General features: G+C 46.4%; 1 protein-coding gene across 1 annotated transcript; it reads right to left on the reverse strand.

Annotated features, from left to right (window-relative positions):
* Positions 1-5002: 5002 nt before the first annotated feature.
* On the reverse strand, positions 5003-11996 carry LOC120661481 (cleavage and polyadenylation specificity factor subunit 3-II-like). Its single transcript, XM_039940360.1, has 13 exons — positions 11753-11996; positions 11485-11671; positions 11298-11370; positions 10783-10900; positions 10620-10693; positions 10359-10495; positions 9790-9853; positions 7302-7367; positions 6825-6894; positions 6632-6736; positions 6147-6288; positions 5941-6037; positions 5003-5717 (listed from the first exon to the last, which is right to left on the reverse strand). Exons 1-13 carry the CDS (start codon positions 11775-11777, stop codon positions 5193-5195), a joined length of 1683 nt encoding a protein of 560 aa, XP_039796294.1. The 5' UTR covers positions 11778-11996; the 3' UTR covers positions 5003-5192.
* Positions 11997-12911: the final 915 nt, after the last annotated feature.

Raw genomic sequence — 12911 nt, forward strand, 5'->3', positions numbered from 1 at the left:
AATTAGAAATATATAGTACCCTCTCAGTTTATATTTACATGTTATGCCATATTAGGTTTATCATAAGTCAAATTTGGCTAATTTTAACCAAATCTATATGAAAATAGAGCAATAACTATACTAATTTACATATGCACTATTAACACATATTTTATGACGCATTCAATGAAATAATTTGGTATTGTAAATGTTATTGTTTTTTCTATGAATTTGGTTAAAATTGGACAAATTTAAATTAGAACACTTAGTAAAATAACCCAACATTTCATGGTACTTCCCTCGTCCCAAATTATAGTAAAATAACCCAACATTTCATGGTACTTCCCTCGTCCCAAATTATTAGTCGTTTTGGTTTTTCTATATTCATAGACTTTAATCCGCATCTACATTTGTATTATGTCTAGCTGCATAATAAAGTTTATCGATCCGGAAAAACCAAAATAACTAATAATTTGTGACGGATAAAGTAGCTAAGCTACAAAGTTTATATTACAGGTCTCTTCGAACTCAAAACACTTTACATTAGGCGACCGGTTCCACAGTTTCCATCTCTACGAGGACCAATAGTACAAATTTCGTCTAAGAGAGAGTATAAAGATGTGTACTTTTGTAGTGTGTTTTGGAAAAAAAAATGATGGAATAAAAACATTGGCTTGCTTGTAAAACAGCTGCAGGCGGGTTCCTGTAGGTAACGCAAACAGTCTCGACCAAGTCATCCGATCCACACAAAAAGTGCTCATAGGCCCCGTAGTTAAACCAAATCAATAGCTGATTGCCCTTTATTTTATTAATTACAGAAAATTGTAATAATTCAAACAAAAAAATTATTATCCACTCGTGGCAAAGTATTCGCGGCTAATTCTTGCCACCTTAGGGTCTATTTGGAGAGAGCTAAAGTTGAGTGAGCATATATTAGCACTCATATTCAAGGGCGGCTCCAGTGGTGATCTAGATTCCTATAAACAATGGAGTCCTCCTCTCGTCCCCTCCTTTTTTGAGGAGAAAGGAGGAAGAAGGAAGGAAGAAAAAGAAGAAAAAGAGAGGAACAAAATGAGCCCTTTTTTTGATTTCGTGGCTGGCTTCGCTACTGCTCGTATCTTTGTTAAAGTTTTTGAGTCTAGTTAGTCTATTCTATTAGCACTCTTGCTTGAATACATTAGTGCTAAAGTCTAGAACATTTATCTATTGGCATTTGGATCCAAACAGGGTCACTACAAACAATAAATTTGTTCAAGCTAAACAAATTCTTTCGACGAAAAATTCATGCTTATGCCTTGTACGCGGGAAGAGTGTGCAGCACGTCTAGGCCGTAGCTATTAGGCTCTCCGCACTCGTCGTTCTCTAAATTCACTCTCTAAACGGAATATTATGTCCTGATCATCAAGATTCTCTGCTCTATATCTCGTTCTTCCGCACCCATCCACTCTCTATATCTCCTCTCTATATCAACCACCACGCCATGGGACCCACATTTCAATTTTTTTCCACTCCCCATTTTTCCCTCTCCTCCCATCTCTTCTCCCGGCCGGCCTTCCGCCCCCTTCCCTCCCTCTCCGCCACTGCCACCGCCCCCCCCTCTCCGCCACCGCCCCTCCCTCTCCGCTCTCACTCTCCTCCCTGCTACCTCGCCGTGCGGCGGCGGCGGCCCGCGCCCTCCTCCCTCGAGCTCCGGCGCTCCCACCCCCCTCGGCGCTCCGGCACCCCTCCCTCCCTTCTCCCTCCGCCGCAAGCTCGGCCGGCCTCGGGCTCGCCGGCCTGGAGCTCGGCCGGCCTCGGCCTCGGGCTCGCAGGGGCGGCCTTCCTCCCTCCTCCTCGTCGCGCGGCGGCCACGGCGAGGCGGCGGCCCGCGCGCCGCGGCGGCCATGGCGGCGCTCCGAGCTTGGGCCCGTGGCCATGGCGCCCGCGCACGCCCCGCGGGGCTTCCTTCCCCTCCCTCGCGCGCGGGGCCATGGCGGCGGCAGGCGGCAGGCGAGCGCGCATGCGTGCGGGGCCGGTGCGTGGCGGAGGTGGATGACTGGCGGCAGGCGAGCAGGGGCGGGTGCGCGCAGTGGCCGCAGCCCCGACTCCCACCGCTCACGCCGGTCGCGGTGGCGTGGCGAGCAGGGGCGGGCCGCGGCGGCCGGCGGCCGGCGGCCCCGGCTCCTTCCGGTCGCTCCCCGCCCCTCCTCCCGGCGGCGGACGGGCTCGGCGCCCTCCAGTGGCGCGGCGGACGGGACGGGAGGCAGCCGGCGCGGCGAGGCTCCCTGGCCGCGCCTCCCCTGCTTGGCCAGCGGCCCCCGATTCGGCGCGGCGGTGGCTCGATCTGCGCCGTCGTTGCCTCGATTCGGCGCGACAGGGACCACCCCGCGCCGCCCCCTTCCTTCCTCCCTCCGCGAGCAGGGACTGCGGGACGGAGCCCATGGCGTGGCGACCTCCTGGCCTCCTCCCTGCTCCATCCCCTCCCTCGCCTGCGCGCGCCCTCCCTCACCTTCCTCACCGGCCTCCCCATCCCCACCCTCCCTGGCCACCACCCACCCTCCTTGGCGTGTGAAGCTGAGCCGCGGCGGGGCGGGCGGAGCTCGGCCACGGCCACCGGCGGTCATGGCTTCGAGCGCGCCTCCCATGGCTGCGGCCGGGCGGAGGCGGCCGCGGCCGGGCAGCCTTGGTGTGGCGTACGCGGCGGCCGGCGGCGGAGAGCTGCCCGGCGCGGGAGGGAGGCTGGCGTACCGCGCTAGCTTTGGCGTGCGGGAGCCCCGCCCGCAACGATGAAGTTCGGCTTAGAGAGTGCCGCTGCAGCAAAAAAAAAAACGCTATACGTGCGCATTATATCATTTACAGAGTCTTTTACAGACACCACTGCCAATGGCGGGCCTAGGATTTAAATGTTGGGTATTCAAAAATTCAAAACGCAAAGCAAAATAGTTGTTTTATACCTATTATTAGCATATATACATTTGATTATACCTTCAAATATTATAGATCAGCAAAAATGATGGGTATTCAAAGAATACCCATGCATACCAAGTGGGCCCGCCCCTGAAGTCCACTGCAGACAGTCTTAGCTCGCTTGCTATGGCGCGTGGAAGGCGGAGGGCAAGAAATATGCGGGTCGTTCGTTCCGCAAGAAGACCCTGCGGTCTTGCTGACGGACACCTGGAGTGGCGTCATTAGCTCCTAGCCGGCGCCGTGCCGGCGCTGCCGAGGCATCGCCCTGCACCGACGACGTCGCGACGAGCAAGATGATCTTTACTTCTGCGACATTGCCGCGGACGAAGAAAACGTTTTTGATGGATTAGACTGACTAAACCTGATGGGATATGCAAAGCATGAAGCATGATGCATATACAGAATTACAGATTACGGTTACATTATATAGTTGTTCATTTTGTGAGAATTAAGAATATTCAAGTTTAAACTAAAAAAACATAAAATTCATTTTAAGTTAAAAAATACAAAAAGGGTATATTTTTTTAAAGATGTAATCTATCTATTGGTATGATACTGGTTAGTTATTCAGATCCAATTTTTTATGCTCATAATATTTATTTGCTTGTAATTATGCCTATTATTTTCTAATACTAAGATCCAAACAGAGCATAGATAGGTTACATTTTTTTTAAAAGTATTAGTTTCATATTTTTCTGATTTTATTTTTGATTTTTTAGATCTAATTAGGTTTTTTATTTTTTTAAAAAAAATACAAAACCACCCAAGACCAAATTTTCCCGATTTTGACAGTTGGATGGCCTCTATTATCTGGTTTTGTAGTTGTGGTTAAAAGTCAAATTTTTGCGATAGTTTGAAGAGGTAAATCGGACGTTTTCCCATTACATATTCACATAAAGTTGCAATTGCATGTCTTGAGTCTTGTAGTACATAGATGACAGATCAGGGTCCAGGTTTCAACATTTCAGGAGTGGACCGACGACTATTTGAATTCCATGCATAAATCCTAGAGAAAACCGTAGTTTGCAACGAATTCTCTGAGCTACAGTGTATGACTCAAGTTAAGATTTGACCGGCCGCGCTCATAGCCAGATCTTTCACAGCAACAATCTGAGGCAGTTTTTTTTAAGATCTCTTGACAGAAATGGCTAGTTCATCATACAGCATCAATCGTGTCCTACACTAGCCCATGCATCAACATTCAACAAGGTCGCTCAAGCAATAGGAGCACATATTTAAAATTGTAGGGATGATATGCGATACATCCTTGGCGTGAAATTTGGTACATCCTCCCAATGATTATATATAAAAAAGGCTCATCTCAGAAATATAGTGCATAACGTAGCCCTGCTAATGGGTTGGAACCCGCACCATACCCAACCCCACCCAAAATTAACATATTTAGATACCCAACCCCACCCAACCCAATTAGTTAATTTCTCAACTCTAACCAACACGCCCCATTATAAGCAGGTAACCCATAAAAACCCATGGGTTCTACTATGCAGAGGAATTTAGTAATTCTACACTTAATGTGGTGACCACATATATGTCTAGCCACACTACTTTGCACAGAGTATCTGTCAATCATATTGACTCATCTCTAAAAATTTCAGTCAATTTCGATAAAATTTTATAGTGTGAACGCGAGATTTTAATTTTAGGATCCGACTCTTGATATGGAGCCCACGTGTAGTTCTAGCCACGCTGCTTTGCGCAGAGTAGCTGCCAGTCGTACTGAGTCATCTCCAACAAATTTCAGTTAATTTCGATAAAATTTTATAGTGTGAACGCGAGGTTTTAATTCCAGGGTCCGGCTCTTCATGTGGGACTACAGGTAGTTCTAGCCACACTGCTTTGCACAAAATAGCTGCCAGTCATACTGAGTCATCTCCAACAAAATTCAGTCAATTTCGATAAAATTTTCTGATATAAACACGTGGTTTTAATTTCAGAGTCCAACTCTCACATGGGACTCACATTTATATATAGTTATACTATTTTGTAAAAAAAATCCATTTCAACCCACCCCAACCCGCCTCAACCCGCATTTATATAGAACCCGCCCCGACCCACCCCATTAATTAATACAACCCATTTTAACTCATCCAAACACACTCTATTTAAAAACCCACCCCATAAAACCCATTTCAACCCAACCCATTAGCAAGCCTAGCATAACGTTCCGACCCCTGAGCACCCCTGAGCTTTTCCGGGAAACTTAAGCCAAAAGAATAGGGGGCAAATTACAGCATGCGCAGTTCTACTCATTTTTCCTCGCTACCTAAATCGGCTGCCTCGGCCCGCTTCAACTCCGATTCAACAGCCTCTTCAATTCTAGAGGAGCTCATTGCTTCAAACTGGACAATATGCCGCTCCATGCCCAGCACCTGGAGAAGCTCATCCTCACACAAAATCTTTGGAGCCTTGTGTCTCTCCATCAAAAGAACACCCTCAGCCTCCCCCTCATCACTGACATTCACTTCTGATGTACCAGTACCATGAATCAGGTTCCGCTTTCGTAGGCTCTGTTTACCTTGCTCAGCAGCACAGCTTGTAATGAACCTTTCAGTGGTGCTCATTTTGAGATTGTGGGTTGTCGGAATGGAAACAGACTCATTGTTAGCTGGGTAAAAGCACGGCATCCCCAATTCGGATTCGATCCTCTCCTTCAAGAAAGCCATCTGAGGCTTTTCACCATGGACAAGAATTACATGTTTGGGTGAAAGAAACTCTGTCAGATCCATGATCCCTTTGGAGTCTGTGTGAGGACTGAATGCTAGCTGATGGATCTGGTGCACAAATTACGGGAAAAAACAGGTTAGTGTGAGGGCATAGCATATCAGAAGTGAAAAGAACTGCCGGGGTTAATTATCAAGTTTTGAGTAAATTTACAATCCCAGGAGATAAACACTATTGATTAAAAGATTATGCTTAACCATTTTTTGACACCTCGCATTATTTTTTAAAAATTGTACAATTTTCTGTAACATATAAAATGAGCTGAAAAGCAACCTGACATCTGACATCAATATGGGTGTCCTTGTCTAAATCAATCCTCGTAGGTTTCCCAGACATCAACTTATGACCAACGGTTCCAGCAACACAATATCTGCATGGGAAATAGAAAGGTGGCATCAAGGGTAAAGGTCGCAGGTATGCATAAGAATGATTTACCATATTAGAAAAAATGTTGCAAGGAAGAATGGTATGGGGCATACCCTGGAAGTGTGATCAGATTCTTCTCTGATGGTGCCCATTTCTTAAATGCCTCTAGGGAGAATCCACCACTAATCATACCAGGTGTTGTAAAAAGTACACAGGGACCAGGGTTGTTGATGAATGAACGCTCAAAGTGGCAAACTGAAATGTGAAACAAAAAAGCTTCTCTATTATTCAGGTACAAGAGAACTACAAATAATAAATAAAAGACAAAATCTCCTATTTTAACAAAATTGAAATAGCAACAGTTATTCTCAGTATCATGATTGGCTAAAAACATCTTTCATCAGAAAAAAACAATAAAATGAGTAGAAGCACATGGTATTCAATTGTTGTGTAGTTACAAACTATAACAAAAAGTAAATAAATTGTAAGTTTATTTAATAATCTACTGAATATTTAGATGTTTTACCACAATCATATGCACTTTATCTTTATTCTACATAGGTGTGGATGGATTAGCTTTTGATGAACCCAAACGTACCATGCTTGAAGTCAAATGGGTTACGTACTGCATGGCTATCCTTGATCTTTTGGCTAGTCCATCCAATAAGCATCTTGTAGTACATGTTAGCTTGAATGGTTAAACCTATAGAACATATCAACAAACATAACTTCACATAAAGCAGAAAAATAAAAAAATGATAGGGCTTCAACTTTCAAGAAACCACATATACCAGCTGAGAAGTAGATAGGTACCATCAAGTTCATCCTCTCCCAATAGTCATCCAGTAACATACACAGCTCCTGAAATACACAACTGCACAGTGTCACTCCATCCGAAATCGGCATTCAATTTACGAAAAATGTGAACACAGGGCTACTTCTCAGGCCTCCTCCAATAGTTGCATATGAGCTAGCTCATACAATATTTTCTTATATTTTAATAGGAGAGAGAGAATAGCTATCTCTTGATCAAGATATAGTCTCACACACGCACTTCAAGGTTACGTGAGGATGGCATGTGGGTCTTCGTATTATGAGCTATGTTCTAAGATTCAGATCATTAGAAGGGTTGTCTAGTGCTTAGAGTTAGGTACTGGCTTCTACCATTGGAGGCCTCAGAGGAACCGCTTATTTAATTAAACTAGTGATAATAGTTAATCATCACTTTGTCTGTCTCATAAAGTTGAACTAAGATAGAACTACGGTACCTGAGCTCTTCCCAGAGCAAATGTCGGAATCAGAACTTTACCCCCTCCAGAAACACACTTATGTACCTAGAGAAAACATATAATCAGTTAAGCCTTGAAATTCAACATATGTACAGTGCACAGGATTCAGATTAATACAGTCAGAATGATTTTTTTTTGGCCAAAGATAGTATCTTTGGATAAGAGAGTCGGTTAAGAGAGACCTTAAAGATTGGGATATCTCTGAGGAGGTAGCTTTGGATAGGAGCGCTTGGAGACTAGCTATCAACGTGCCTGAACCGTGACCTTTGTGTCTTTTGGGTTTCATCTCTAGCCTATCCCAACTCGCTTCGGACAAAAGGCTATGTTGTTGTTGTTGTTGGCCAAAGATAGTATTCATGGTTTTTCAGGCGTTGCCTAGGCACCCAGGCTTGCCCCTGAGGCCCTCTATAATGTGCTAGTGTTCTTGAAAACCATGGGCCCCAAGGTAAGTAAACAGGCATCAAGCGTTTAGAGCTGCAGCGTGTGAAAAATGGGGCATCGAAGCTATCAGCAAAAGCTGGGACCCACACGAAATAAAATAGCACTTCCTTCCTCCTGACCGTTTCGTCCAAAGTCCAAAATCAGCTCTTCCTCGCTTCTTTCACCAAGAGCACATGAGCATACCCTCCACAAATCTCTACCTTCCAAACAAAATCAAGCTCCCTGCTCCCAGATCCTGTTTCCCTAGCAGTTTTGATTGCTGAGATCTAGCGCCATCAAAAGGAAGAAGTACGGTAACAGGTGTGCGCACGAAGAACAGGCCACTTGCTCAAATGGATGCTTATGGCGCCGACGAGGACAAGCAGCAGTATGCGGAGGTAGAGGTACTACATGGTGAGCGCCGCCTGGACCTGCTCCTCATGCTTGGTTTCTCGCCCTTTGCATCGCTCGACCTTTACTTTGTTGCCGTTGGTTTCTCGCTTCACTCCACTAGCGCGTTCAATTCTGTGGCACCGAGGTGAGAGGCAGTTGGGGTCAGCATGCAAAGACCAACGAAATGAATTTTTTTACTGAATTGGCACCTATGATACGCGGATACTTCGCAAAACTCACGTACCAGTAACGGATACCGTATCGGATACCCGTACTCCACGGATACTTCCGGATACGTATCCCGTAAGTATCAGACTATTTAGGTATTTTCAAATAATAAAAATAAATCGGATACTCGTGGGATACCTATGGATACCTGTCCGATACCTTCAAACCCTAACAACACCACTCAATCGCTTCATATAAAAGTCCTCCATTCAGCTGTGCCACCCTCTCATCCCCATTCGCGCAGCCGCAGGCCCGCAGCAGCCTCGCACGGCTCCCTTGCTGTTACCGCCGCTCGGCCACCCGCCCACGCCTCCTCCTGCTCCTTCCCCGCTGCTCATCGCTCCCTTGCCGTCACCGCCGCCCGACCACCCGCCCGTGCCTCCTCCTGCTCCTTCCCCATCGCTCGTTGCTCCCTTGCCGTCACCTCCGCCCGCCCACCCGTCCGTGCCTCCTACTGCTCCAACGGCTGCGCGGCCTGTCCAGACAGAGGCCCGCACATCTGTTAAAGCACTATTTAGGGTGGTGCTGTGCTGCTGGAGCTCGCCGCTGGCGGGCCGCCACGGCCGCCGGAGCGCGCCTCTGGACGGCCCGCGCGGCCGCTAGAGAGGGATTGGATGAGCCGCGGCCTCCGGAGAGAGAGAGGAGCCGCGGCCGCCAGAGTTGGCCGCTACACAGAGAAAGAGAGAGAGAGAGAGTGCCGGAGGTTGGGGAAGAAGATGACCCCATTCATGGAACAAACGAACAGGTAAGATAAGGTTGGTTCTTTTTTCCTTTGCCCCTTTTCTTTTCTAATAATTATAGAACATATGAATATATGAGTTTATGACGCATTATAGTCCCTGGAACTTCTATTTTCTCACATTCTAGTTCCTGAAACTTTTATTTATTTTTATTTTTTATATATATTGGCGTATCCCCGTATCCTTATATTTGGAAAAATGGCGTATCGGAGTATCCCCGTATCACATACCGGTATCCGTATCCGCGTATCCGGGCAACATAGATTGGCACCGGCGCAAGAACTTGCCACACTCCACATTATTTGGATATTGGTTGAAACTAGCGTCGGCTGTCACAGTGTGAAGTAACGCCCAATTCTCTCTCTTCTCTGGACGACTGGACATCACACTGGACAAACATGTGGAAGGCCTAACACACACCAAAAGGTCCTAGCACCTGCTCGCCTAGTTGCCATCTCAGTGTCCAGGTGTGCATCCAATAAAACAGGACATCACAAAACCTCAAAAACCAATGTTGTAGGATTGAAAAGTTGAGACACTTCCTGACTATTATTGTGCCAGAAGAATCTAAGCATGTACAATAAAAAACTTGACAGTCGACCATTGGAAAAGCAATTATGGCTACACATGCAACTAAAAACGACAAAATCTATATATTGGCAGCAGAGAAGCTCACATGTTCATACCGCTTTTAAGAACTCCCTCTCTCTGGCATGCTTCGAGTCACGTATGGTTTTAGCATATGTGGACCTGCATAAAGAAAAATGCTATTTATGCTTCATGATGTACAGAGGGAAAAAAAACTCAAGACACCAAATGTGCTCTTAATTTGATTATAACGGTAAAACATTAAGATGCCACCATAATTATAAAACAAATGCAGGTTCAATGTACTCTACTTTAGTATCAGAAACTACATTGAACAACATAATAACTGACTATATCGATAATTAACTGCTAGTCAGCTATATCCTAAATGTTAAGGTGAACACACTGGCTAACAACAGGAGAAAAGAAATAGGTTCACAGTGGTTACCAGTCTGGAACATGTCCCCAAGACCTGATATCAACAAATGGAATCACACAACAAAAGTCAAACAAGAACATAACACCCCTTGCCCTTGTGGTGTGAAGACATATGAAAAAGCCCATGGATGTAATGCAGCATAATTCACAACAACATTTGGTTAAAAATCTAAGTAAAGGAAACAACTAAATAGAAAAAACATGTGTATAGTTAGAGGTTGGACCATACTCTGTTATCAAGAGATCCAATTTCAGACGATCAATTTGGGCCACCCCAAGATGTCTATCTGGTGTCATATTGTAATCCCCGGTGTAAACCATAGCGGCATCTCCAGCTTTTGCATAAATCATGGCAGCCCCTAGAACCTTGAGTTTGGAACGATGGTTTTACTAGATTAGAAAGCAGAGGACTAAATCAATACTTCACTTCAAAGAATTTATATAACAGGGAACATACTATGGAATGATTAAAAAAATATAAGGAGCATACATGTCCAGCATAATAGGCACGAATCACAAGGTCTTTATCTACTTGAACAGTCTGCTTCAAGTCCAATGCTATGACTGAAAGGTCAAGTACATTGGCCAAGAGAATTATGATGCATTCCAATTACTTCTGCGCCAGCATCAGTTTGTAAGTTAACAAAGGTTACCTTTCTTCATGCACCTAAGAATATCTTCATAGCTGTATTGCTCCTCCTGCCCTCTCTGATCCATTGTTACTTTCCGATAATCCTCCAGCATAAATGGAGCTAAAGCCTTCGTAGGATACTGCTTGAGGACCATGACAGAAGTTATGGGGTGAATATCGATCGTCAACAGATATAGATGCGCCTTACAGGAACAGGGGAGACAAAGGATGACAAAGAGCCAAGCATATCATAACTCAAAATCTTATGCAAGATTATTAACCGTACCTACGTAACTGAAGGATGGCAAAATCATCAAACTTAATGAATTCGAAACTGACACAGATGGAACACAAATAGCAATGATCTGAGATTCATAAGCAAGCAGTACATTTAGCAAGCAATTAGCAATACTGCCTAGCCCAGACACAGCAAATGCAAACTTCAAAGAACCAATCCAACTTCAAACTCAATTTACTTGAAGTAAACAAGTGCCACACTATATCCCAAGCAACAACCGAATGTTCGTCAGAGCTCACCGTCATGTAGATGGGGCCGTGGTACCCGCAGATCTCGGTGAAGTAAGGCAGCGCCCCGATATGGTCCAAGTGGCTGCACATCGCAAGCTCCTTCAGTCCATAACCAATCGAGCATGACAGCTCAAGAAAATCGCCAGGACAAAAACAAAAGAATAAGACAGGGTGAAGCGTCTATCTGCGTGCGCACAAGTGCGTGACGACGACGCAGGAGAGGGCGCTGGTGAAGTCAGGCGCGCCCCAGGCGGCGAGAGCGCGCGCGAAGTCCGGGTAGTGGCGGCGGTCGTGGTAGCCCATGTGCATGCCGCAGTCGAACATGACGCGCTTCCCGCCGATGGTCGCCACCACGCAGCTCTTCCCCACCTCCTGCCCCGCCCCTGCACTCGCAGCGTCAGTGCGGGTCTAATCGAGCCGTGCCTCTGGAGGAGGAAGGAATCGGAGATGGCGCTGCCGTGTACCTAGGACGAGGCATTCGATTGCCATCGCTCGCCGCCGCCGTGCTTCGCAGAGGGCGGCGCGGTGGCGGGGGTCAGGGCGGCGTCCACGCCACCGGCGGAGGATGGGGATGTGGAGGTGCGGGGACTGCGGGGCCGGTGGCCCGTGGGGCGGAGGCGGGGGATGGCGGTGGAGAGGCTCCGGAGACTGGCCGCCGCCGCCCGCCCGCCTCCTAGTCCTAGAGGCAAGAAGAAGCCGGGGAAGGGTATTGGGCCGGTTAAGGAATTATAGGCAGGTGAGCCGCGTTTTTTTTATTTTTTTTAAACGTTTTTTTACGGAAATATATTTTCGGTTTCATATTTTACAGTTTTGTACTCCTACCGCCCGGCAGGGGGCGGCAGGGACCTACATATAAATAAATATAAATTATTTTTGCGCGAAGGCCCCTGGTGGGAGCCTGCCGCCCCCTGCCGGGCGGCAGCCACCTGCCGCCCGGTGGAGGGGCGGCAGGCTCCCCGCCCAAATATAAAAGCTGGCCAACCATTTGGAGCTGACCAATTTGATACAATGTACGAAATTTAAATTGAACGTTAAACAAGATACCACATAAGATATTACATTGAAGGTTTCATTCATTACAACCAAATTCTATAGAAATACGCACTGCCAACTAATTAAATAAGACATTTAGGCATACTACATACACAATATACTTAGTTTCGTACAAATAAATACATTGGAAGGTGTGTCGTGCACAACTACATGCGGCGAATTCTTGTAGGTGGAGCCGACCCACGTTGGATTCCCGGAAGGTCCAGCCTCGGCAGCAGCAGTGGGTACTGAAAGCTGTGGGCACTTCTTTTAATTGTGACTGTCCGCTCCACACAAGTTGCAACGTTTTTTCTTCATTCCAACCTCGGACTCGTCCATTCCGTTCCGGATACGACGTGTTTGCCGTCGGCCTATGCCCCTCTTCGTAGCTAGATCAGGGATGAGCATTGGATGTGGATTTTTTTGAGTGAATGGGCCTAGAATACCAATGCCGTATATCTCATGACACCAAGTCTGTGCTGCGACTTCTTTTGTAAAATATTGAGAAACATATGACGCAGCATCTAACTCAGATACAGAACAAGCCGCGATGACATAGGAGCATGGTAAGTGATGCACCTTTGGCTTCTG

The sequence above is a fragment of the Panicum virgatum genome, chromosome 2N (assembly GCF_016808335.1).
Source record: "Panicum virgatum strain AP13 chromosome 2N, P.virgatum_v5, whole genome shotgun sequence".
Classification (NCBI taxonomy): domain Eukaryota; kingdom Viridiplantae; phylum Streptophyta; class Magnoliopsida; order Poales; family Poaceae; genus Panicum; species Panicum virgatum.

Bases quoted from the DNA above. Each gene is read 5' to 3' on its own strand.
- LOC120661481 (XM_039940360.1), bottom strand. From the start codon at position 11,777: ATGGCAATCGAATGCCTCGTCCTAG. The intron at 9,854-10,358 runs GTATGGTCCAAC...TTCTTTATGCAG, and splicing joins TTGGATCTCTTGATAACAGA to GTCCACATATGCTAAAACCA. The intron at 6,038-6,146 runs GTATGCCCCATA...TTTCCCATGCAG, and splicing joins AATCTGATCACACTTCCAGG to ATATTGTGTTGCTGGAACCG.